Source organism: Oncorhynchus gorbuscha, linkage group LG07 (genome assembly GCF_021184085.1).
Source record: "Oncorhynchus gorbuscha isolate QuinsamMale2020 ecotype Even-year linkage group LG07, OgorEven_v1.0, whole genome shotgun sequence".
Lineage (NCBI taxonomy): Eukaryota > Metazoa > Chordata > Actinopteri > Salmoniformes > Salmonidae > Oncorhynchus > Oncorhynchus gorbuscha.
In genome coordinates, this window is record NC_060179.1 from 18,575,046 (window position 1) to 18,600,653 (window position 25,608).

At 43.5% G+C, this 25,608-nt stretch overlaps 1 protein-coding gene across 5 annotated transcripts in view; it reads right to left on the reverse strand.

Moving 5' to 3' along the window:
- Positions 1-25,608, reverse strand: part of LOC124039593 (dipeptidyl aminopeptidase-like protein 6) — a 389,264-nt gene that overhangs the window by 54,788 nt on the left and 308,868 nt on the right. For all 5 annotated transcript variants that reach the window (XM_046355735.1, XM_046355737.1, XM_046355736.1 and 2 more), the window contains one exon: positions 22,703-22,801. In XM_046355735.1, coding sequence (XP_046211691.1) covers positions 22,703-22,801 — 99 coding nt within the window. The remainder of the gene's footprint in view (positions 1-22,702; positions 22,802-25,608) is intronic.

Here is a 25,608-nt window from a genome sequence, read left to right on the forward strand (position 1 = left end):
ACACCAAGCCTGATGCCTTATCCCGTCTGTTTAGTTCTTCTGTGGCTTCTACTGATCCCGAGGGGATTCTTCCTTATGGGCGTGTTGTCGGGTTGACAGTCTGGGGAATTGAAAGACAGGTTAAGCAAGCACTCACGCACACTGCGTCGCCGCGCTTGTCCTAGTAACCTCCTTTTCGTTCCTGTTTCCACTCGTCTGGCTGTTCTTCAGTGGGCTCACTCTGCCAAGTTAGCTGGTCATCCCGGTGTTCGAGGCACTCTTGCGTCTATTCGCCAGCGCTTTTGGTGGCCGACTCAGGAGCGTGACACGCGCCGTTTCATGGCTGCTTGTTCGGACTGCGCGCAGACTAAGTCGGGTAAGTCTCCTCCTGCCGGTCGTCTCAGACCGCTCCCCATTCCTTCTCGACCATGGTCTCACATCGCCCTAGACTTCATTACCGGTCTGCCTTTGTCTGCGGGGAAGACTGTGATTCTTACGGTTGTCGATAGGTTCTCTAAGGCGGCACATTTCATTCCCCTCGCTAAACTTCCTTCCGCTAAGGAGACGGCACAAATCATCATCGAGAATGTGTTCAGAATTCATGGCCTCCCGTTAGACGCCGTTTCAGACAGAGGCCCGCAATTCACGTCACAGTTTTGGAGGGAGTTCTGTCGTTTGATTGGTGCGTCCGTCAGTCTCTCTTCCGGGTTTCATCCCCAGTCTAACGGTCAAGCAGAGAGGGCCAATCAGACGATTGGTCGCATACTACGCAGCCTTTCTTTCAGAAACCCTGCGTCTTGGGCAGAACAGCTCCCCTGGGCAGAATACGCTCACAACTCGCTTCCTTCGTCTGCTACCGGGTTATCTCCGTTTCAGAGTAGTCTGGGTTACCAGCCTCCTCTGTTCTCATCCCAGCTTGCCGAGTCCAGCGTTCCCTCCGCTCAAGCGTTTGTCCAACGTTGTGAGCGCACCTGGAGGAGGGTGAGGTCTGCACTTTGCCGTTACAGGGCACAGACTGTGAGAGCCGCCAATAAACGTAGGATTAAGAGTCCAAGGTATTGTTGCGGCCAGAGAGTGTGGCTTTCCACTCGCAACCTTCCTCTTACGACAGCTTCTCGTAAGTTGACTCCGCGGTTCATTGGTCCGTTCCGTGTCTCCCAGGTCGTCAATCCTGTCGCTGTGCGACTGCTTCTTCCGCGACATCTTCGTCGCGTCCATCCTGTCTTCCATGTCTCCTGTGTCAAGCCCTTTCTTCGCACCCCGTTCGTCTTCCCTCCCCCTCCCGTCCTTGTCGAGAGCGCACCTATTTACAAGGTACGTAGGATCATGGACATGCGTTCTCGGGGACGGGGTCACCAATACTTAGTGGATTGGGAGGGTTACGGTCCTGAGGAGAGGAGTTGGGTTCCGTCTCGGGACGTGCTGGACCGTTCACTTATTGATGATTTCCTCCGTTGCCGCCAGGATTCCTCCTCGAGTGCGCCAGGAGGCGCTCGGTGAGTGGGGGGGTACTGTCATGTTTTGTCTTGGATTGTCTTGTCGTTTTGCTTTTCCCTCTGTTCGTTTTCCCCCTGCTGGTCTTTTTAGGTTCGTTCCCCTTTTTATCTCTCCCTTCCTCTCTCTCTTCTCTCTGTCGTTCCGTTCCTGCTCCCAGCTGTTCCTATTCCCCTAATCAATCATTTGGTCTTCCCACACCTGTTCCCTATCTTTTTCCCTGATTGGAGTCCCTATTTCTCCCCTTGTTTTCCGTTTCTGCCCTGTCGGATCCTTGTCTATTGTTCACCGTGCTGTGTCTGTGTATCGCCCTGTCGTGTCGTGTTTCCCTCAGATGCTGCGTGGTGAGCAGGTGTCTGAGTCTGCTACGTTCAAGTGCCTTCCCGAGGCAACCTGCAGTTCTTGATCGAGTCTCCAGTCTGTTCTCGTCATTACGAGTGGAATTATGCCTTATGATTGTAGATTTACTTTACTGGATTAAAGACTCTGTTTTCGCCAAGTCGCTTTTGGGTCCTCATTCACCTGCATAACAGATACACCATCCAAAGTGTAATTAATAACTTCACCATGATCAAAGGGATATTCTGTAAAGTCCATGGAGAATAAGAGCACCTCCTCCCAGCTGCCCACTGCTCTGAGGCTAGGAAACACTGTTACCACCGATAAATCCACGATAATCGAGAATTTCAAGAAGCATTTCTCTACGGCTGGCCATGCTTTCCTCCTGGCTACCCCAACCCTTGCCATCAGCTCCGCACCCCCTGCAGCTACTTGCCCAAGCCTCCCCAGCTTCTCCTTCACCCAAACCAGATAGCAGATGTTCTGAAAGAGCTGCAAAACCTGGACCCGTACAAATCAGCTGGGCTAGACAATCTGGACCCTCTCTTTCTAAAATTATCCGCCGCCATTGTTGCAACCCCTAATACTAGTCTGTTCAACCTCTCTTTTGTATCGTCCGAGATTCCTAAAGATTGGAAAGCTGCCGCGGTCATCCCCCTCTTCAAAGGGATCCACCTCTACGCAGATGACACCATTCTGTATACATCTGGCCCTTCTTTGGACACTGTGTTAACAAACCTCCAAATGAGCTTCAATGCCATACAACACTCCTTCCATGGCTTCCAACTGCACCTAAACACTAGTAAAACTAAATGCATGCTCTTCAAACGATCGCTTCCCGCACCCGCCCGCCCGACTAGCATCACTACTCTGTACGGTTCTGACTTAGAATATGTGGACAACTACAAATACCTAGGTGTCTGGCTAGACTGTAAACTCTCCTTCCAGACTCACATTACACATCTCCAATCCAAAATTAAATCTAGAATCGGCTTCCTATTTCGCAACAAAGCCTCCTTCACTCACGCTGCCAAAACGGACTATCCTACCGATCCTCGACTTTGGCGATGTCATTTACAAAACAGCCTCCTACACTCTACTCAGCAAACTGGATGCAGTATATCACAGTGCCATCCGTTTCATCACCAAAGCCCCATATACCACCCCCCACTGCGACCTGTATGCTCTTGTTGGCTGGCTCTTGCTACATATTCATCGCCATGCCCACTGACTCCAGGTCAACTATAAGTCTTTGCTAGGTAAAGCTCCGCCTTATCTCAGCTCACTGTTCACCATAACAACACCCACCCTGTAGCAGGCGCTCCAGCAGGTATGTCTCACTGGTCATCCCCAAAGCCAACACCTGCTTTGGCCTCCTTTCCTTGCAGTTCTCTGCTGCCAATGACTGGAACCGAATTGTAAAAATTGCTGAAGTAGGAGACTTATATTGTCATGCAGGTGAAAGAGGACCCAAAAGCGACTTGGCGAAAACAGAGTCTTTAATCCAGTAAAGTAAATACAAACAAAAAACACAACTTTCACTCGAAATGACGAGGACAAACTGGAGACTCGATCTTGAACAGCAGGTGAACAGCAGGTTGCCTCGGGAAGGCACTTGAACCAGACAGACTCAGACACCTGCTCACCACGCAGCATCTGAGGAAAACACGACACGACAGGGCGATACACAAACACAGCACGGTGAATTCTAGACAAGGAACCGACAGGACAGGAACGGAACACAAAGGAAGAAATAGGGACTCTAATCAGGGGAAAGGATCGGGAACAGGTGTGGGAAGACTAAATGATTGATTAGGGGAATAGGAACAGCTGGGAGCAGGAACGGAACGATAGAGAGAAGAGAGAGCGAGAGAGTGAGAGAGGGAGGGGGAGAGAGAGGGATAGAAAGAGGGAAAGAACCTAATAAGACCAGCAGAGGGAAACGAATAGAATGGGAAGCACAGGGACAAGACAAGATAATAAATGACAAAACATGACAGTACCCCCACTCACCGAGCGCCTCCTGGCGCACTCGAGGAGGAATCCTGGCGGCAACGGAGGAAATCATCAATAAGTGAACGGTCCAGCACGTCCCGAGACGGAACCCAACTCCTCTCCTCAGGACCGTAACCCTCCCAATCCACTAAGTATTGGTGACCCCGTCCCCGAGAACGCATGTCCATGATCTTATGTACCTTGTAAATAGGTGCGCTCTCGACAAGGACGGGAGGGGGGGAGGGAAGACGAACGGGGGTGTGAAGAAAGGGCTTAACACAGGAGACATGGAAGACAGGATGGACGCGACGAAGATGTCGCGGAAGAAGCAGTCGCACAGCGACAGGATTGACGACCTGGGAGACACGGAACGGACCAATGAACCGCGGAGTCAACTTACGAGAAGCTGTCGTAAGAGGAAGGTTGCGAGTGGAAAGCCACACTCTCTGGCCGCAACAATACCTTGGACTCTTAATCCTGCGTTTATTGGCGGCTCTCACAGTCTGTGCCCTGTAACGGCAAAGTGCAGACCTCACCCTCCTCCAGGTGCGCTCACAACGTTGGACAAACGCTTGAGCGGAGGGAACGCTGGACTCGGCAAGCTGGGATGAGAACAGAGGAGGCTGGTAACCCAGACTACTCTGAAACGGAGATAACCCGGTAGCAGACGAAGGAAGCGAATTGTGAGCGTATTCTGCCCAGGGAGCTGTTCTGCCCAAGACGCAGGGTTTCTGAAAGAAAGGCTGCGTAGTATGCGACCAATCGTCTGATTGGCCCTCTCTGCTTGACCGTTAGACTGGGGATGAAACCCGGAAGAGAGACTGACGGACGCACCAATCAAACGACAGAACTCCCTCCAAAACTGTGACGTGAATTGCGGGCCTCTGTCTGAAACGGCGTCTAACGGGAGGCCATGAATTCTGAATACATTCTCGATAATGATTTGTGCCGTCTCCTTAGCGGAAGGAAGTTTAGCGAGGGGAATGAAATGTGCCGCCTTAGAGAACCTATCGACAACCGTAAGAATCACAGTCTTCCCCGCAGACAAAGGCAGACCGGTAATGAAGTCTAGGGCGATGTGAGACCATGGTCGAGAAGGAATGGGGAGCGGTCTGAGACGACCGGCAGGAGGAGAGTTACCCGACTTAGTCTGCGCGCAGTCCGAACAAGCAGCCACGAAACGGCGCGTGTCACGCTCCTGAGTCGGCCACCAAAAGCGCTGGCGAATAGACGCAAGAGTGCCTCGAACACCGGGATGACCAGCTAACTTGGCAGAGTGAGCCCACTGAAGAACAGCCAGACGAGTGGAAACAGGAACGAAAAGGAGGTTACTAGAACAAGCGCGCGGCGACGCAGTGTGCGTGAGTGCTTGCTTAACCTGTCTTTCAATTCCCCAGACTGTTAACCCGACAACACGCCCATAAGGAAGAATCCCCTCGGGATCAGTAGAAGCCACAGAAGAACTAAACAGACGGGATAAGGCATCAGGCTTGGTGTTCTTGCTACCCGGACGGTAAGAAATCACAAACTCGAAACGAGCGAAAAACAACGCCCAACGAGCTTGACGGGCATTAAGTCGTTTGGCAGAACGGATGTACTCAAGGTTCTTATGGTCTGTCCAAACGACAAAGGAACGGTCGCCCCTCCAACCACTGTCGCCATTCGCCTAGGGCTAAGCGGATGGCGAGCAGTTCACGGTTACCCACATCATAGTTGCGCTCAGATGGCGACAGGCGATGAGAAAAATAAGCGCAAGGATGAACCTTATCGTCAGACTGGAAGCGCTGGGATAGAATGGCTCCCACGCCTACCTCTGAAGCGTCAACCTCGACAATGAATTGTCTAGTGACGTCAGGAGTAACGAGGATAGGAGCGGACGTAAAACGTTCTTTTAGAAGATCAAAAGCTCCCTGGGCGGAACCGGACCACTTAAAACACGTCTTGACAGAAGTAAGAGCTGTGAGAGGGCAGCAACTTGACCGAAATTACGAATGAAACGCCGATAGAAATTAGCGAAACCTAAAAAGCGCTGCAACTCGACACGTGACCTTGGAACGGGCCAATCACTGACAGCTTGGACCTTAGCGGAATCCATCTGAATGCCTTCAGCGGAAATAACGGAACCGAGAAAAGTAACGGAGGAGACATGAAAAGAGCACTTCTCAGACTTTACGTAGAGACAATTCTCTAAAAGGCGCTGTAGAACACGTCGAACGTGCTGAACATGAATCTCGAGTGACGGAGAAAAAATCAGGATATCGTCAAGATAGACAAAAACAAAGATGTTCAGCATGTCTCTCAGAACATCATTAACTAATGCCTGAAAAACAGCTGGCGCATTGGCGAGACCAAACGGCAGAACCCGGTACTCAAAATGCCCTAACGGAGTGTTAAACGCCGTTTTCCACTCGTCCCCCTCTCTGATGCGCACGAGATGGTAAGCGTTACGAAGGTCCAACTTAGTAAAGCACCTGGCTCCCTGCAGAATCTCGAAGGCTGATGACATAAGGGGAAGCGGATAACGATTCTTAACCGTTATGTCATTCAGCCCTCGATAATCCACGCAGGGGCGCAGAGTACCGTCCTTCTTCTTAACAAAAAAGAACCCCGCCCCGGCCGGAGAGGAAGAAGGCACTATGGTACCGGCGTCAAGAGACACAGACAAATAATCCTCGAGAGCCTTACGTTCGGGAGCCGACAGAGAGTATAGTCTACCCCGAGGAGGAGTGGTCCCCGGAAGGAGATCAATACTACAATCATACGACCGGTGAGGAGGAAGGGAGTTGGCTCGGGACCGACTGAAGACCGTGCGCAGATCATGATATTCCTCCGGCACTCCTGTCAAATCGCCAGGTTCCTCCTGAGAAGTAGGGACAGAAGAAACGGGAGGGATGGCAGACATTAAACACTTCACATGACAAGAAACGTTCCAGGATAGGATAGAATTACTAGACCAATTAATAGAAGGATTATGACATACTAGCCAGGGATGACCCAAAACAACAGGTGTAAACGGTGAACGAAAAATCAAAAAAGAAATAGTCTCACTGTGGTTACCAGATACTGTGAGGGTTAAAGGTAGTGTCTCAAATCTGATACTGGGAAGATGACTACCATCTAAGGCGAACATGGGCGTAGGCTTTCTAACTCTCTGAAAGGAATGTCATGTTTCGAACCCATGCTTCGTCCATGAAACAACCCTCAGCCCCAGAGTCTATCAAGGCACTACATGTAGCACCCGAACCGGTCCAGCGTAGATGGACCGACAAAGTAGTACAGGATCTTGATGGAGAGACTTGAGTAGTTGCGCTCACCTGTAGCCCTCCGCTTACAGATGAGCTCTGGCTTTTACTGGACATGAATTAACAAAATGTCCAGCAACTCCGCAATAGAGGCACAGGCGGTTGGTGATCCTCCGTTCCCTCTCCTTAGTCGAGATGCAAATCCCTCCCAGCTGCATGGGCTCAGACTCTGAGCCAGAGGAGGGAGATGGTTGCGATGCGGAGCAGGGAAACACCGTTGATGCGAGCTCTCTTCCACGAGCCCGGTGACGAAGATCTACCCGTCGTTCTATGCGGATGGCGAGAGCAATCAAAGAGTCCACATCTGAAGGAACCTCCCGGGAGAGAATTCATCCTTAACCACTGCGTGGAGTCCCTCCAGAAAACGAGCGAGCAGCGCCGGCTCGTTCCACTCACTAGAGGCAGCAAGAGTGCGAAACTCAATAGAATAATCCGTTATGGACCGTTCACCTTGGCATAAGGAAGCCAGGGCCCTAGAAGCCTCCCCACCAAAAACTGAACGGTCAAAACCCGAATCATCTCCTCTTTAAAGTTCTGGAACTTGTTAGAGCAATCAGCCCTTGCCTCCCAGATAGCTGTGCCCCATTCTCGAGCCCGGCCAGTAAGGAGTGAAATGACGTAAGCAACCCGAGCTCTCTCTCTAGAGTATGTGTTGGGTTGGAGAGAGAACACAATCTCACACTGCGTGAGAAAGGAGCGGCACTCAGTGGGCTGCCCGGAGTAGCAAGGTGGGTTATTAACCCTAGGTTCTGGAGGCTCGGCAGGCCAGGAAGTAACAGGTGGCACGAGACGAGACTCTGGAACTGTCCAGAGAGGTCGGAAACCTGAGCGGCCAGGTTCTCCACGGCATGGCGAGCAGCAGACAATTCCTGCTCGTGTCTGCCGAGCATGGCTCCTTGGATCTCGACGGCAGTGTAACGAGCGTCTGAAGTCGCTGGGTCCATTCCTTGGTCGGTTCCTTCTGTCATGCAGGTGAAAGAGGACCCAAAAGCGACTTGGCGAAAACAGAGTCTTTAATCCAGTAAAGTAAATACAAACAAAAACACAACTTTCACTCGAAATGACGAGGACAAACTGGAGACTCGATCTTGAACAGCAGGTGAACAGCAGGTTGCCTCGGGAAGGCACTTGAACCAGACAGACTCAGACACCTGCTCACCACGCAGCATCTGAGGAAAACACGACACGACAGGGCGATACACAAACACAGCACGGTGAATTCTAGACAAGGAACCGACAGGACAGGAACGGAACACAAAGGAAGAAATAGGGACTCTAATCAGGGGAAAGGATCGGGAACAGGTGTGGGAAGACTAAATGATTGATTAGGGGAATAGGAACAGCTGGGAGCAGGAACGGAACGATAGAGAGAAGAGAGAGCGAGAGAGTGAGAGAGGGAGGGGGAGAGAGAGGGATAGAAAGAGGGAAAGAACCTAATAAGACCAGCAGAGGGAAACGAATAGAATGGGAAGCACAGGGACAAGACAAGATAATAAATGACAAAACATGACATATATCTCCCTCACTAACTTTAAGCATCAGCTATCTGAGCAGCTCACCCATCGCTGCAGCTGTACACAGCCCATCTGTAAATAGCCCATCCAACTATCTACCTCATGCCCATATTGTTTTTATTTACTTTTTTTGCTCTTTTGCACACCAGTATTTCTACTTGCACATCATCACCTGCACATCTATCACTCCAGTGTTAATTTGCTAAATTGTAATTACTTCGCTACTATGGCCTATTTATTGCTTTACCTCCTTACTCCATTTGCACACACTGTATATAGATTTTTCTATTGTTATTTAACTGTACTTTTGTTTACGTCATGTGTAACTCTGTGTTGTTGTTATTTGTCGCACTACTTGAAATGAGAACTTGTTCTCAACTGGTCTACCTGGTTAAATAAAGGTTAAATCAAATTTAAAAAATATTCAATGTCTTCTTTTTTGAACCTTTCTACCATGAAGTGTCATTTTTTGCGAGTCATTGGAAAACCTCCCTGGTCTTTGTGGTTGAATCTGTGTTTGAAATGTACTGCACCTCTGACGTACCTTACAGATAATTGTATGTGTGGGGTACAGAGATGAGGTAGTCATTAAAAAAGCATGTTAAACACTATTATTGCACACAGAGTCCATGCAATTTATGGGACTTGTTAAGCAAAAACATTTTATGTTAATTTTTACTCTTGAACATATTTAGGCTTGGCATAACAAAGGAGTTGAATACTTATTGACTCAAGACATTTCAGTTTTGAATTTTGAATGAATTTTTTTATAAATAAAAATTGTAACACAACAATGTGGAAAAAGCCAAGGGGTGTGAATACTTTCTGAAGGTACTGTAATTAGCCTATGCCAAGTAAAGACAATTTTTAAAAGTTCATTAGTGTAGTTAGTCTTGCCAGCTATCTAAACTTGTATGTGTTAGATTATAGTTTTGAATCCCGGTGCTGAGTTACTGTGAGTACAGCAGCTATTTGTATAGCTAATGGTCTATTAACACCCCCCAAGACATTTTAAGAAAGTTGAAGCAATTTTACTGCATTTCTACACAATTTTAAAACTTTAAAATGCTATTTGGAGATCAGCAAAAACAAGCTAAATGTATCCCAGCCATTATCACCTTGGCTGCCGTAGGTTGATTCACTTCAGTCAATCCACAAACACATAGCTCATAAGCGTGGGGGCAAACTATAATTTAACTATAATTTAATACGTACAGAGGGATCTGTTAGCATAAAAAAATATTTTATTTGTTTTTCTGTAAAACAATGAAGGCAGACTGTAGTTCAAATACGGGGTGGCAGGGTAGCCTAGTGGTTAGAGCGTTGGACTAGTAACCGGAAGGTTGCAAGTTAAAACCCCTGAGCTGACAAGGTACAAAACTGTCGTTCTGCCCCTGAGCAGGCAGTTAACCCATTGTTCCTAGGCCGTCATTGTAAATAGGAATTTGTTCTTAACTGACTTGCCTAGTAAAATAAAGGTTAAAAAAAAATGAGAGCCTGGTCAACAGTGGGGGCAATAGTATACACAACAGTATCATCATTATAAAAGTGCAGGTGACATTTTTTTTTTACAGACAAGTCAACATTGTTAATGTAAACAGTAAAAAGTACAGGACCCAGAATTGACCCCTGCAGGATGTATAAAAATCAAATCAAATCCAATTTTATTTGTCACATACACATGGTTAGCAGATGTTAGTGCGAGTGTAGCGAAATGCTTGTGCTTCTAGTTCCGACAATGCAGTAATAACCAACAAGTAATCTAGCTAACAATTCCAAAACTACTACCTTATAGACACAAGTGTAAGGGGATAAAGAATATGTACATAAAGATATATGAATGAGTGATGGTACAGAGCGGCATAGGCAAGATACAGTAGATGGTATTGAGTGCAGTATATACATATGAGATGAGTATGTAAACAAAGTGGCATAGTTAAAGTGGCTAGTGATACATGTATTACATAAGGATGCAGTAGATGATATACAGTACAGTATATACGTATACATATGAGATTAATAATGTAGGGTATGTAAACATTATATTAGGTAGCATTGTTTAAAGTGGCTAGTGATATATTTACATCATTTCCCATCAATTCCCATTATTAAAGTGGCTGGAGTTGAGTCAGTGTGTTGGCAGCAGCCACTCAATGTTAGTGGTGGCTGTTTAACAGTTTGATGGCCTTGAGATAGAAGCTGTTTTTCAGTCTCTCGGTCCCAGCTTTGATGCACCTGTACTGACCTCACCTTCTGGATAATAGCGGGGTGAACAGGCAGTGGCTCGGGTGGTTGTTGTCCTTGATGATCTTTATGGCCTTCCTGTGACATCGGGTGGTGTAGGTGTCCTGGAGGGCAGGTAGTTTGCCCCCGGTGATGCGTTGTGCAGACCTCACTACCCTCTGGAGAGCCTTACGGTTGTGGGAGGAGCAGTTGCCGTACCAGGCGGTGATACAGCCTGACAGGATGCTCTCGATTGTGCATCTGTAGAAGTTCGTGAGTGCTTTTGGTGACAAGCCAAATTTCTTCAGCCTCCTGAGGTTGAAGAGGCGCTGCAGCTCTGTCTGTGTGGGTGGACCAATTCAGTTTGTCTGTGATGTGTACGCCGAGGAACTTAAAACTTACTACCCTCTCCACTACTGTTCCATCGATGTGGATAGGGGGGTGTTCCCTCCATCTCCTTAGTTTTGTTGAAGTTGAGTGTGAAGTTATTGTCCTGACACCACACTCCGAGGGCCCTCACCTCCACCCTGTAGGCCGTCTCGTCGTTGTTGGTAATCAAGCCTACCACTGTTGTGTCATCCGCAAACTTGATGATTGAGTTGGAGGCGTGCGTGGCCACGCAGTCGTGGGTGAACAGGGAGTACAGGAGAGGGCTCAGAACGCACCCTTGTGGGGCCCCAGTGTTGAGGATCAGCGGGGTGGAGATGTTGTTGCCTACCCTCACCACCTGGGGGCGGCCCGTCAGGAAGTCCAGTACCCAGTTGCACAGGGCGGGGTCGAGACACAGGGTCTCGAGCTTGATGACGAGTTTGGAGGGCACCCTGATTTACAGCTCAGGTTTCTATTTAAGCTGCTCCTTATCCTCTCTGTTTGTACAAATATTATTGATCTTTTAGGATAGAGGTCGGATTGTGAATAATATTCACGCATGTCTTTGTACTGTATACGTGGAGGGAAGCTAACCATCTCTTTGTACTGTATATGTGGAGGGAAGCTAACCATCTCTTTGTACTGTATATGTGGAGGGAAGCTAACCATCTCTTTGTACTGTATATGTGGAGAGAAGCTAACCATCTCTTTGTACTGTATATGTGGAGGGAAGCTAGCCATCTCTTTGTACTGTATATGTGGAGGGAAGCTAACCATCTCTTTGTACTGTATATGTGGAGGGAAGCTAACCATCTCTTTGTACTGTATACGTGGAGGGAAGCTAACCATCTCTTTGTACTGTATACGTGGAGGGAATATTACCATCTCTTTGTACTGTATACGCGGAGGGAATATTACCATGTCTTTGTACTGTATACGTGGAGGGAATATTACCATGTCTTTGTACTGTATACGCGGAGGGAATATTACCATCTCTTTGTACTGTATACGCGGAGGCAATATTACCATCTCTTTGTACTGTATACGTGGAGGCAATATTAACATGTCTTTGTACTGTATACGTGGAGGGAAACTTACCCTCTATTGAGTTCTCGTCATCTTGAGGACGTCTATTGAAGAAAACAAATACATGTACTTCAAATTTTTCCCATGTCTTTTCCTTTATTCCAGGCTCTACACCTCAACCCATGACTTGAAGAAACCGTTTACCATTTGAATAGGACGACCTTATCTCTGAAAGGGGCCATAGTCAAGCCTCCCTAATACAACAATGCAATTCCACAGCGGAGAGCCTTGCCATAATATCTATATAGCGTACTGCATGAACCTATTCCCCAAAGTAGGAGATGGGAGGGAATAGTGTGTGAGCTGCCGATGGCTCCTGTCCGGTGGGCTGGATAGGAGTTTTAACCTTGATCTATGGTTATCAGCAACACCGATCAAGGCCGCCTCCGAGACTCATTTTTTACCCCCAGTCCATTGCTTAAATCCTACGAGTCCACCGGCCGGCATCAAACCAGCCCCATAACTGCAAAATTAAACCTCCTTATCATGGCGTTCACGTTCTTAAACATTTTATTTTCTGTCTCAGAGCCACAGCACGCCACTCAACGCAACAAGCAAGAGTACAATATACATAGGGCAGCAGCCTCGAGTAAATTACAATAAACATGAAAAGACTAAAAACACACAGAATGTGTTTTTGTTTTAACAGGAATATGTATTCCTATATCTGCTGTGGGGAAACGACTAATACACAACATTGAATGAGGACATAGTGAAGCTTCTTTTTGAGGACATAATGAAGCTTGTTATTGAGGACATATTAAAGCTTCTTACTGAGGATATATTTAAGCTTTTTATTGAGAACAGAGTGAAGCTTCTTACTGAGGACATAGTGAAGCTTCTTACTGAGGACATATTTAAGCTTCTTATTGAGAACATAGGGAAGTTTCTTACTGAGGACATAGTGAAGCTTCTTATTGAGAACAGAGTGAAGCTTCTTACTGAGGACATAGTGAAGCTTCTTATTGAGAACATAGTGAAGCTTCTTATTGAGGACATAGTGAAGCTTCTTATTGAGGACAGTGAGAGTGTTGTGGTTGGTTGAGTTAGCTATGCTCAAATAGTTTCCTATTCAATTACTAGCACTGGTCACTGAGGTTAAAGTGTGCTTCACTTAGTTTTTGTTTTATTATTGCAGTCTTTCTTTTAAAGAGGGACACAACCACACAGACTACAGAGGAGAAGGCCTGGATTGGTCAGATACTGCTGTATTCACTTCATGCCATTCTAATGAATTTAGAATGACCTGCTAGCCCAGTGTTTCCCAAACTCGGTCCTTGGGACTCCAAGGGGAGCATGTTTAGTTTTTTGCCCAAGCACTGCACAGCTGATTCAAATAATCAACTAATCATCACGCTTTGATAATTCAAATCAGCTGTGTAGTGTTCGGGGCAAAACATGCCACACTTGGGGTCCCGAGGACCGAGTTAGGGAAATCCTGTGCTAGCCATAGCCGCGGGCAAGAAGGGGTGCTGAGGGTGCTGCAGCACCAACCGAAAAATCGGAAATGTTTTCTTCACAAAAGTAGTGCGCTGGATCTTTACTAGTCCTCTATTAGTGGACTGATATAGTCGTCTGTAGCGCGGGCAAAACATTTTTTTCCCCCTGGGCCCCACCTCCAAACATCTTCCCGCGGCTATGCTGCTAGACCAGGCCTAGGCAATTATTTTCCATGTAGGGCCACATTAGAATATATATTTGCATTTACAGGATTATACATCATGTGCATGACTGTGTTGACATATATATCTACTGTAAATCACATCCAGATATGCTACTTATTTTACTTTTTTAACATACACAGAAATAAACCACATCCATGTTCTCCTTTTGGTAGGTATTTTCATTATTAAACATGCAATGAACTACACAGAGGGAAAAGTACACTGTGCATTCAGCACCATGGACAGAACTCTTGTTAACGGGTATACTAAAAAACAAACAACAAGAAAGAGGGAAAGCTCAACATTACATTTAAAACACTCAATCAGTGTGAGGAGTGAAGTCTCTGAAGGGCATTGACTAAAGCAGTGAAGTCAGGTATAGTTTCTGACGTCGCTATGCGCAGGATGGCTGAGAGTCAGTAAGAGATGATCTGTGCCTTGACTTGTTATATTTCATCACTGAAAATGTCTGTTCACATACATAGGTTGACCAAAACAGTACAAACATCGGAGCATGACACCTAATTTTTGGAAAGTTATGTTCATTGAGATATGCATAGAACCTCGTCAGTGACATTGTTTTGAATAGTTCTCCAATCTCTGCATCAGACTGAAGATGGATAAGCTCAAGTTGCAGGTCAGTGGGAATATTATCCACATTGAAGGTGAAAGGAGAGGAAACCAACAGCATGTCATTTTCCAACACTTTGAAATCCTCAAAACGACGAGAAAACTCACCGTTCAAAGCACGCAGCAGTGATGTCTACTTCCCCCGCTGGTCATCTGATAGGGAACAGACTAGTAGTGTCATCTGATAGGGAACAGACTAGTAGTGTCATCTGATAGGGAACAGACTAGTAGTGTCATCTGATAGGGAACAGACTTGTAGTGTCATCTGATAGGGAACAGACTAGTAGTGTCATCTGATAGGGAACAGACTAGTAGTGTCATCTGATAGGGAACAGACTAGTAGTGTCATCTGATAGGGAACAGACTAGTAGTGTCATCTGATAGGGAACAGACTAGTAGTGTCAGAAGGTCATCTGACAGGGAACAGACTAGTAGTGTCATCTGATAGGGAACAGACTAGTAGTGTCATCTGATAGGGAACAGACTAGTGGTGTCATCTGATAGGGAACAGACTAGTAGTGTCATCTGATAGGGAACAGACTAGTAGTGTCATCTGATAGGGAACAGACTAGTAGTGTCATCTGATAGGGAACAGACTAGTAGTGTCTGAAGGTAATCTGATAGGGAACAGACTAGTAGTGTTTGAAGGTCATCTGATAGGGAACAGACTAGTAGTGTCATCTGATAGGGAACAGACTAGTAGTGTCATCTGATAGGGAACAGACTAGTAGTGTCATCTGATAGGGAACAGACTAGTAGTGTCATCTGATAGGGAACAGACTAGTAGTGTCAGAAGGTCATCTGACAGGGAATAGACTAGTCGTGTCAGAAGGTCATCTGATAGGGAACAGACTAGTAGTGTCAGAAGGTCATCTGATAGGGAACAGACTAGTAGTGTCAGAAGGTCATCTGATAGGGAACAGACTAGTAGTGTCAGAAGGTCATCTGATAGGGAACAGACTAGTAGTGTCAGAAGGTCATCTGATAGGGAACAGACTAGTAGTGTCAGAAGGTCATCTGATAGGGAACAGACTAGTAGTGTCAGAAGGTCATCTGACAGGGAACAGACTAGTAGTGTCAGAAGGTCATCTGATAGGGAACAGACTAGTAGTGTCAGAAGGTCATCTGACAGGGAATAGACTAGTAGTGTCATCTGATAGGGAACAGACTAGTAGTGTCATCTGATAGGGAACAGACTAGTAGTGTCATCTGATAGGGAACAGACTAGTAGTGTCATCTGATAGGGAACAGACTAGTAGTGTCATCTGATAGGGAACAGACTAGTAGTGTCTGAAGGTAATCTGATAGGGAACAGACTAGTAGTGTTTGAAGGTCATCTGATAGGGAACAGACTAGTAGTGTCATCTGATAGGGAACAGACTAGTAGTGTCTGAAGGTAATCTGATAGGGAACAGACTAGTAGTGTTTGAAGGTCATCTGATAGGGAACAGACTAGTAGTGTCATCTGATAGGGAACAGACTAGTAGTGTCTGAAGGTAATCTGATAGGGAACAGACTAGTAGTGTTTGAAGGTCATCTGATAGGGAACAGACTAGTAGTGTCATCTGATAGGGAACAGACTAGTAGTGTCATCTGATAGGGAACAGACTAGTAGTGTCATCTGATAGGGAACAGACTAGTAGTGTCATCTGATAGGGAACAGACTAGTAGTGTCATCTGATAGGGAACAGACTAGTAGTGTCTGAAGGTAATCTGATAAGGAACAGACTAGTAGTGTTTGAAGGTCATCTGATAGGGAACAGACTAGTAGTGTCGGAAGGTGGGTGAGATTGTTGGCTTCTACTTGGCTGGTCAGGAGGAGTAATATTCCCTTGAAGGTTTTGACAAGGCTGTACATTTGATGTGCAAAAGGCCCTTCCCTTGTAGTTCGGAATTCAGTTCATTCATGAGGGCCATAATGTTCACGGTGAAGGAAAAATCAGCCAACTATTCTTTACCTTGCAGTTGAGGGAAATCCACATATTTTCCTTTCATTTGCAAAAACTCAGCAATCTCCGACCTCAGGTCCCACACCCTTTTAAGCACCTTCCCCAAACTCAGCCATGTCACATTTATGTGGTAGGGGAGATCTACATGACCCGACTCTGTCTCTTCCAACAGTGAGACAAACTGCCTGTGGTTTAAAGAGTTTGCTCTTATGAAGTTTACCACTTTAGTGACTGTATCCACAACATGCCTAATTTTTAGACCAGATTTTCAGAGCACCTCCTGATGAATAATACAATGCAGGAAAAACATTTCCTGATCTGGGTTCAGCTCAGCTACCTGATCTTATATCCTTTTCAAACTGCCAACATTTTGTCCTGTCAAGTTTGGACACCCATCAGTGGTCACACTGGGTAACTTTTCAAAACTCAGTCCCAGCTTTGCCCCACACTTATTAACCTCCACCAATAAATCTTTCCCTGTGGTTGTGCTCTTCATTGACAGCACTGAAGCAAGCTCTTCTGTAATTTCAATGTCTGGAGTTATGCCTCGTAAGAATATCAACAACTGCACCATGTCACGTGCATCACTGCTCTCATCCAGGACCAAGGAGAAATTGGTGAAATCCTTTACATTGTCTTTCAACTGTTGGTCCAAATTATCTGTGATGTCCTCAACATCTTGACAGGGAAACATTTTCAAACAGCTCTTTCTTGTCGGGGCAAAGTTTTGATGCAGAGTCAATTAAACATTCTTTAATGAATTCTCCCTCAGCGAATGGCTTGCTATGTTTAGCAATTTTGTGGGACAGTACATAGCTTGCTCTCGCAATTCCATTGTTTGCTGAACACAGCTTTCTGAAAAGTCCTTGCTGCTTTTGCAACTGAGAAAGCAACTCTTTCGATGCACCTGCCCTCTGCTCAGACGACATATTCCTATATTTCTCTGCATGCTTCGTCTGGAAGTGTGGTGACAAGTTGTAGTCTTTCAAGACAGCGATGCTCTCTTTGCACACTAAGCACACAGCTTTCCTGATACTTCAATAAAGAAATATTTGGATGTCCACTCTTGCTGGAACACCCTACATTCATTGTCTACTTTCCTTTTTTTTTTTAATCTTTGAAAAACTATTTTTTTGCGCAATTTCTAGCTAGCTACTATTTGTAACTGTGATATGTGTGCCAGCCTGTCAGTCACTGTCTGTCCTCGTGCAGTTGTTATTTATACGGGCCTTTGTAGCTCAGTTGGTAGAGCATGGCGCTTGTAATGCCAGGGTAGTGGGTTCGATCCCCGGGACCACCCATACGTAGAATGTATGCACACATGACTGTAAGTCGCTTTGGATAAAAGCGCTCTGCTAAATGGCATATATTATATATTATTCAAAATAAATGTCCCACAAGCGGTGGGAGCTAAATCATTACACAAAGGCGAGTGTTCATTGAGCTTTTAATTTAAATAACAAATACGTTTTTCAAAACTTTACTTTCGCAAATTATTTATGTGATCTGAGCATGATTCCGCGGGCCGTATTGAATCAGGTCACGGGCCGGCTAGACCATTAAAATCATAATCTGAATATAATGAAAGACTTGCACTGTATAAAATTAAGCTGTAAAATTAAGCTTTGACACTAGGGGGCACTACTTTGCTTGTGGTGCTGCTCTCAGGCAAATCACCACCCAGGTCAGTCATCAGCTCTGATCAAGGTTAAAAGATACTTATTTGGCCAATCATGTCTGTTTGCTTGATGGAGTTCAGCAAATCTCTTCTCGCTACATGTTTAGCATACATCAGCCAGGAGGAGAGGAGTGTGTGTGTGTGTGTGTGTGTGTGTGTGTGTGTGTGTGTGTGTGTGTGTGTGTGTGTGTGTGTGTGTGTGTGTGTGTGTGTGTGTGTGTGTGTGTGTGTGTGTGTGTGTGTGTGTGTGTGTGTGTGTGTGTGTGTGTGTGTGTGTGTCGAAGTCAGTATAGCCGTACAAGGTTATACTGCTTCATTCAAACAGAGAGCAGCTGCTAGAAACCATGCAATAATATTGAACCAGTTTTACATTTATCATTGCTAGATGAAAATTATGTTGATGCTTTTGCTGCATGCATTTGATTGTGATTTTATGCTGGAGATAGACATATACAGAATATCAATGGGCTACAGTGTAGCTACACTAATAGAAAAATGATGTAGCGGACTAAATCCAATGATGATGGGTGGTGGATTTGTTTAGAATGGTGATGGGGGTCTTTAAAGCTGAAATCCTTCATGGTGAAACAGCCACGTCCATTTGCAATATTACGACAACAAAGTTACTGCAAACAACGAACAGTTTTTTCCCCTCGGACATCATTGCACGAGCGATAGAGGAGCACAATATGTGCTGCAATTTATTTTAACAGGCTGCGCAACGCTCCTCAGCTCTGCAACAGAAATAATAACAACGGTGGTGAGGCGGCGGCCATGGCGCTATTTCTGCCTAATGTGAATGACATTTTTAAGGGCAAATATATACAGAAGTAACCTGGTGCAAGATCTCTTGTGCTGTTGCCAACTTCTATGGTCATTTTGGCATGACAATAACCATAGGAGCTTGCAAGAAAGCACAAATAGATCTGGGACCAGGCTAATGTAGAAGAGTTCCATGGAGGCAAACAGTGATGCAAGGTCCCTGTTATAGATTGTGATGAAACAAGGTTCCTGATATAGATTGTGATGAAACAAGGTTCCTGATATAGATTGTGATGAAACAAGGTTCCTGTTATAGATTGTGATGAAACAAGGTTTCTGTTATAGATTGTGATGAAACAAGGTTCCTGTTATAGATTGTGATGAAACAAGGTTACTGTTATCCATGGGTTGCATGTTTCGTCAAAATATTGTTTTGAACATTCGTTTTGGACTGATGCCAGACTGAGCATTCTACTCAATGCATCGTCAATGAGCGCTAATGAAGACTTCATCAAAAGTGCATTACAGTGGCTTGGAAATACAATGACATTCAAAAGGAGGCAAATAATTAGTAGGTAAAACTTGTGTCATTTTGATGTCACCAGATTAACTTTAGATGCAGTATAACGTTAGATAGCTAGCTAAGATTGAGAGGAGGCCACAGGATTTTTGCTTGCTAACGTTAGCATTGCTGGCTATTTTTGACAAACTTTGCTAGCAAATGACAACATTGGCATCTGTCTAAAGTAATTTTGACGACATATTAATGCTGGAAAAGTTGTCTCCTACTAAATATTTTACTCCAGGCAATATAGCGTAATTTAGACTAACAGTAGTTAGCATCTGTCCAGAATGACTGGGCTTATCACCACTTTAGGGCACCACTATGGCGCCGCTGATAGAGGATGGCTTGAGAACATTCATAACAATGGCATGACGCAACCGAGTGACGGAGGTTCAACCTATTAATAGATTGTGATGAAACAAGGTTAGTGTTATGGATTGTGAGGAAACAAGGTTACTTTTATAGATTACTGGGATAAACTTGTGTTTAGTAAGGCGGCTCGATCAGAGGCAGTAGGGATGACCAGGGATGTTCTCTTGATAAGTGCGTGAACGGATAATTTTCCTGTCCTGCTAAGCATTCAAAATGTAACTTTGGGTGTCAGGTAAAATGTATGGAGTAAAAAGTAGATTATTTTCTTTAGAAATGTACTGAAGTTACAATAAAAGTTGTCAAAAATATAAATAGTAGAGTAAAGACACCCCAAAAAATGACTTAAGTGGTACTTGAAAGTAATATTACTTAAGTACTTTACACCACTGGTTACTGTTAAAGATTGTGATAAAACAAGGCCGCAGGGGTATTCAAATCGCAACACCATGAGTAGCTTGTGCTGTCTGAATTTATAATGAACTCAGCTTATATTGCCATAAAATACCCCCAAAAGGATTTGGACTTATCAGCAACAAAATAAACTCATTGACTCATTATAAATTCTAGAGGTGAAATTACAAATGTCTCCCAGGAAATTGATAGATGGCTCAACAACGTCGAAAAATATATAATTCCAGGTTAAATTAGGTTTACAAAAAATGTAAATTCCAGACCTGTCATCGAAAGCCAATAATTGCAAGTTCTGAATGCTCTGCGTTCTGCACATCGCTAAATGAATATGACATGCTAACGTACATCAAAGAATCATTCGATAATGAACCTCTAGTCTCTTTCCATCTTTGGCAGCTGCATCTACAGGGTCCCTAAGAAGACTTTCTCTGCAGGCAGGTTGCTGTCTGTCAACCATAAACAGCTACAGTAGAAAGGCATATCTTTAAGATGACTCCCATTTCATGCTTGCCACGTAGGCTACAGTATGGAGGACGTATGGAGGCTATTATTAACCAGCTTATCAAAGTGACAGAACGCAGCATTCTATTGACACAGGAAAATACTATAGTATTAATTGCTTGGTGTTTCAGTGCCTACTTTTTTTTGCCGTTTACTGCAACTCATTCATTTTCATAGATTTGTTAACCATTTTATGTGTCCCAAGAAACACTGGGTGTAAGACAGTCACTAATGATCAGATGGTACTGAATTGGTGAAAGCAGTATGTTTAGAGGCTTTTGATCTCAACCGCCGAAATGTGTCAGATCAGTGATTATATCAAGGACGGGGAAGGGAAGAATAAAGAAAGGAAGCGTTGTACAGTACTTGAACAGGCCTGGGCATACTCAGTGTACTCTCTCCCATCTGCACCCTCTTTAGGCGAGACTATTGGCTGATAGGAGAAGACAGCTTCATTAGGCATGAGTTATATCAAAGTTGCTTCATTAATCCTTTGGCTGTAAAGTGCCTCTAGGAGTCAGGCCCTGATCATTCTATTAAAACCAGCAGTTGGATAATATAATGTCTGCAATGTGTCTTGCAGTCAAAGTTTTATTTTCTTTCACAGGCAACATTGCTATGTTGTTGTCTTAGGTCTCTCTTTCTGTAGAGTTGTCTCTCTTGTTGTGATGTGTGTTTTGTCCTATATTTATATTGTATTTATTTTAATCCCAGCCCCCATCCCCGCAGGAGGCCTTTTGCCCTTTGGTAGGCCGTCATTGTAAATAAGAATTTGTTCTTAACTGACTTGCCTCGTTAAATAAAGGTTCAATAAAATAAAAAATGACAAAAATAAAATAAAACTATAAAACACTTCACTTTCATGTGATCGACTGGAGACTTCACGCACTCTTTCACTGTTTTACACAAGAGGATAGAGCAAGTCCTGTCAACCTCTGTAATCCTTGACATTTTTTTGACTATACTGACTCCTACACACTGGCTGGCACACACACACGCAGGCACACGTAGCTAGTTCTAATTGCTGTCATCTAAGGCTTGGCTGAGAAAGTAGTCTCAGAAAAACACTGGTTCCATGTAATGTAACCCTTTTAGGCAGTCGGTAGAGGACTGAGCACATGCATTGGGAATCTCTAACTCTGTTCAACACTGACTGAAAAAATTCTGCTTTTTAATCATTTGAGTTGGTCAGATCACCCATAGTATCACCCCTCCGTATTATATAACAGAGCACCAGTCAGGGCTCCTTACTAACGTTGATTCAACACAGTAACATACATTATTACAGCATGGTTGTTAACATTGAGAGATGAGCTGGTGTATTCGATTCACTGATCTGAGAGTGGTAAAACCACCCCTATCAAGATAGTGAGATGAGCCGTTTCACATGACATTGATTCAACACACACACATTACACTGTGTTTGCTAACATCTAAAGATGAGCTGATTCACTGATGGGCAATGAGATCATTGGTGCAGAAGGTGTTGTTAGTAGAACAAAGTGCTCAATCAATGTTTTTCACACCGTTGCAATAATGATTCCAAATCGATGCTAGCAGTGTAGGAAGGGGAAGTGTTCTATTCAATTCAATGGAACTCAGTGTTGAAACTTTCCTGATGGTCAGTAAACCTATACATCGACCAACTGAAAACAGAGTTCCTACTATATAGTCACAATTGCCTTAGTTATTTGACTGCCAACCCCAACAGATTATTCAATATGTGTCTTAAACTCAGGTTAATTAGCACAAATTTACCTTTTGGTGGGAAATGTATGACCCTGTTTGAATGTCCACAGTGAATACATGACGTATCACCCATATGGATGTCTCATGACCACCCCTCTACGACATCAATAGAGTACTCACTGTTGATCCACTTGGCCTCAGGGTCGTGAACCTTGAAGTTCTTCCTGAAGATGTCCCCCACGGTCAGTTTCCCCTTGAGGGCCAAGCTGTCATCCTCGCCTGCAAAGGAACAAGTGAAAACACATTTTAAATACATTTTAATCAATTTACAATTTTGAACACTCAATTCCAACTAAATAATAGCAGAGGTTCATTTCACAATGAACGCACATTTACTTGAATTAATTACAGAAACACAACGCACAACTGAAGAAGCCATTTGGGGGAAAGTCAGCATATGGTTATTTGTGTCAGTGTCTCGATGGTAGTACTGGTACTGAGCTTGAGGCCAGAAACAGTTGTATCCTAACATGCTGCTTTTACGGTCAGGCCTCAAGCCAAGCAAGCTCATTATCTGCCTGAGACGACTGTGTGGAGGACATAAAGTTATACACACCAGAAGGGGTTACATCCCATCTTTCCTCTAGTGTTTTTAACTATATTTCCTCTAGTGTTTATAACGATCTTTCCTCTAGTGTTTATAACTATCTTTCCTCTAGTGTTTATAACTATCTTTCCTCTAGTGTTTATAACTATCTTTCCTCTAGTGTTTATAACTATATGTCCTCTAGTGTTTATAACTATCTTTCCTGTAGAGTTTATAACTATCTTTCCTCTAGTGTTTATAACTATCTGTCCTCTAGTGTTTATAACTATCTTTCCTCTAGTGTTTATAACTATCTTTCCTCTAGTGTTTATAACTATCTTTCCTCTAGTGTTGATAACTATCTTTCCTCTCGTGTTTATAACTATCTTTCCTCTAGTGTTTATAACTATATGTCCTCTAGTGTTTATAACTATCTTTCCTGTAGAGTTTATAACTATCTTTCCTCTAGTGTTTATAACTATCTGTCCTCTAGTGTTTATAACTATCTTTCCTCTAGTGTTTATAACTATCTTTCCTCTAGTGTTTATAACTATCTTTCCTCTAGTGTTTATAACTATCTGTCCTCTAGTGTTTATAACTATCTGTCCTCTAGTTTTTATAACTATCTCTCCTCTAGTGTTTATAACTATCTTTCCTGTAGAGTTTATAACTATCTTTCCTCTAGTGTTTATAACTATCTGTCCTCTAGTTTTTATAACTATGTTTCCTCTAGTGTTTATAACTATCTGTCCTCTAGTGTTTATAACTATCTTTCCTGTAGAGTTTATAACTATCTTTCCTGTAGTGTTTATAACTATCTTTCCTCTAGTGTTTATAACTATCTTTCCTCTAGTGTTTATAACTATCTTTCCTGTAGAGTTTATAACTATCTGTCCTCTAGTGTTTATAACTATCTAGTGTTTATAACTATGTTTCCTCTAGTGTTTATAACTATCTGTCCTCTAGTGTTTATAACTATCTTTCCTGTAGAGTTTATAACTATCTTTCCTGTAGTGTTTATAACTATCTTTCCTGTAGAGTTTATACCTATCTTTCCTGTAGAGTTTATAACTATCTGTCCTCTAGTGTTTATAACTATCTAGTGTTTATAACTATCTGTCCTCTAGTGTTTATAACTATCTTTCCTGTAGAGTTTATAACTATCTTTCCTCTAGTGTTTATAACTATCTGTCCTCTAGTGTTTATAACTATCTAGTGTTTATAATTATCTGTCCTCTAGTGTTTATAACTATCTTTCCTGTAGAGTTTATAACTATCTTTCCTCTAGAGTTTATAACTATCTGTCCTCTAGTGTTTATAACTATCTGTCCTCTAGTGTTTATAACTATCTAGTGTTTATAACTATCTGTCCTCTAGTGTTTATAACTATCTTTCCTCTAGTGTTGATAACTATCTTTCCTCTAGTGTTTATAACTATCTTTCCTGTAGAGTTTATAACTATCTGTCCTCTAGTGTTTATAACTATCTAGTGTTTATAACTATCTGTCCTCTAGTGTTTATAACTATCTTTCCTGTAGAGTTTATAACTATCTTTCCTCTAGTGTTTATAACTATCTGTCCTCTAGTGTTTATAACTATCTAGTGTTTATAACTATCTGTCCTCTAGTGTTTATAACTATCTTTCCTGTAGAGTTTATAACTATCTTTCCTCTAGAGTTTATAACTATCTTTCCTCTAGTGTTTATAACTATCTTTCCTGTAGAGTTTATAACTATCTTTCCTCTAGAGTTTATAACTATCTTTCCTCTAGAGTTTATAACTATCTGTCCTCTAGTGTTTATAACTATCTGTCCTCTAGTGTTTATAACTATCTAGTGTTTATAACTATCTGTCCTCTAGTGTTTATAACTATCTTTCGACTAGTGTTGATAACTATCTTTCCTCTAGTGTTTATAACTATCTTTCCTGTAGAGTTTATAACTATCTGTCCTCTAGTGTTTATAACAATCTAGTGTTTATAACTATCTGTCCTCTAGTGTTTATAACTATCTTTCCTGTAGAGTTTATAATTATCTTTCCTCTAGTGTTTATAACTATCTGTCCTCTAGTGTTTATAACTATCTAGTGTTTATATCTATCTGTCCTCTAGTGTTTATAACTATCTTTCCTCTAGAGTTTATAACTATCTGTCCTCTAGTGTTTATAACTATCTGTCCTCTAGTGTTTATAACTATCTAGTGTTTATAACTATCTGTCCTCTAGTGTTTATAACTATCTTTCCTCTAGTGTTGATAACTATCTTTCCTCTAGTGTTGATAACCATCTTTCCTCTAGTGTTTATAACTATCTGTCCTCTAGTGTTTATAACTATCTTTCCTCTAGAGTTTATAACTATCTGTCCTCTAGTGTTTATAACTATCTGTCCTCTAGTGTTTATAACTATCTAGTGTTTATAACTATCTGTCCTCTAGTGTTTATAACTATCTTTCCTCTAGTGTTGATAACCATCTTTCCTCTAGTGTTTATAACTATCTGTCCT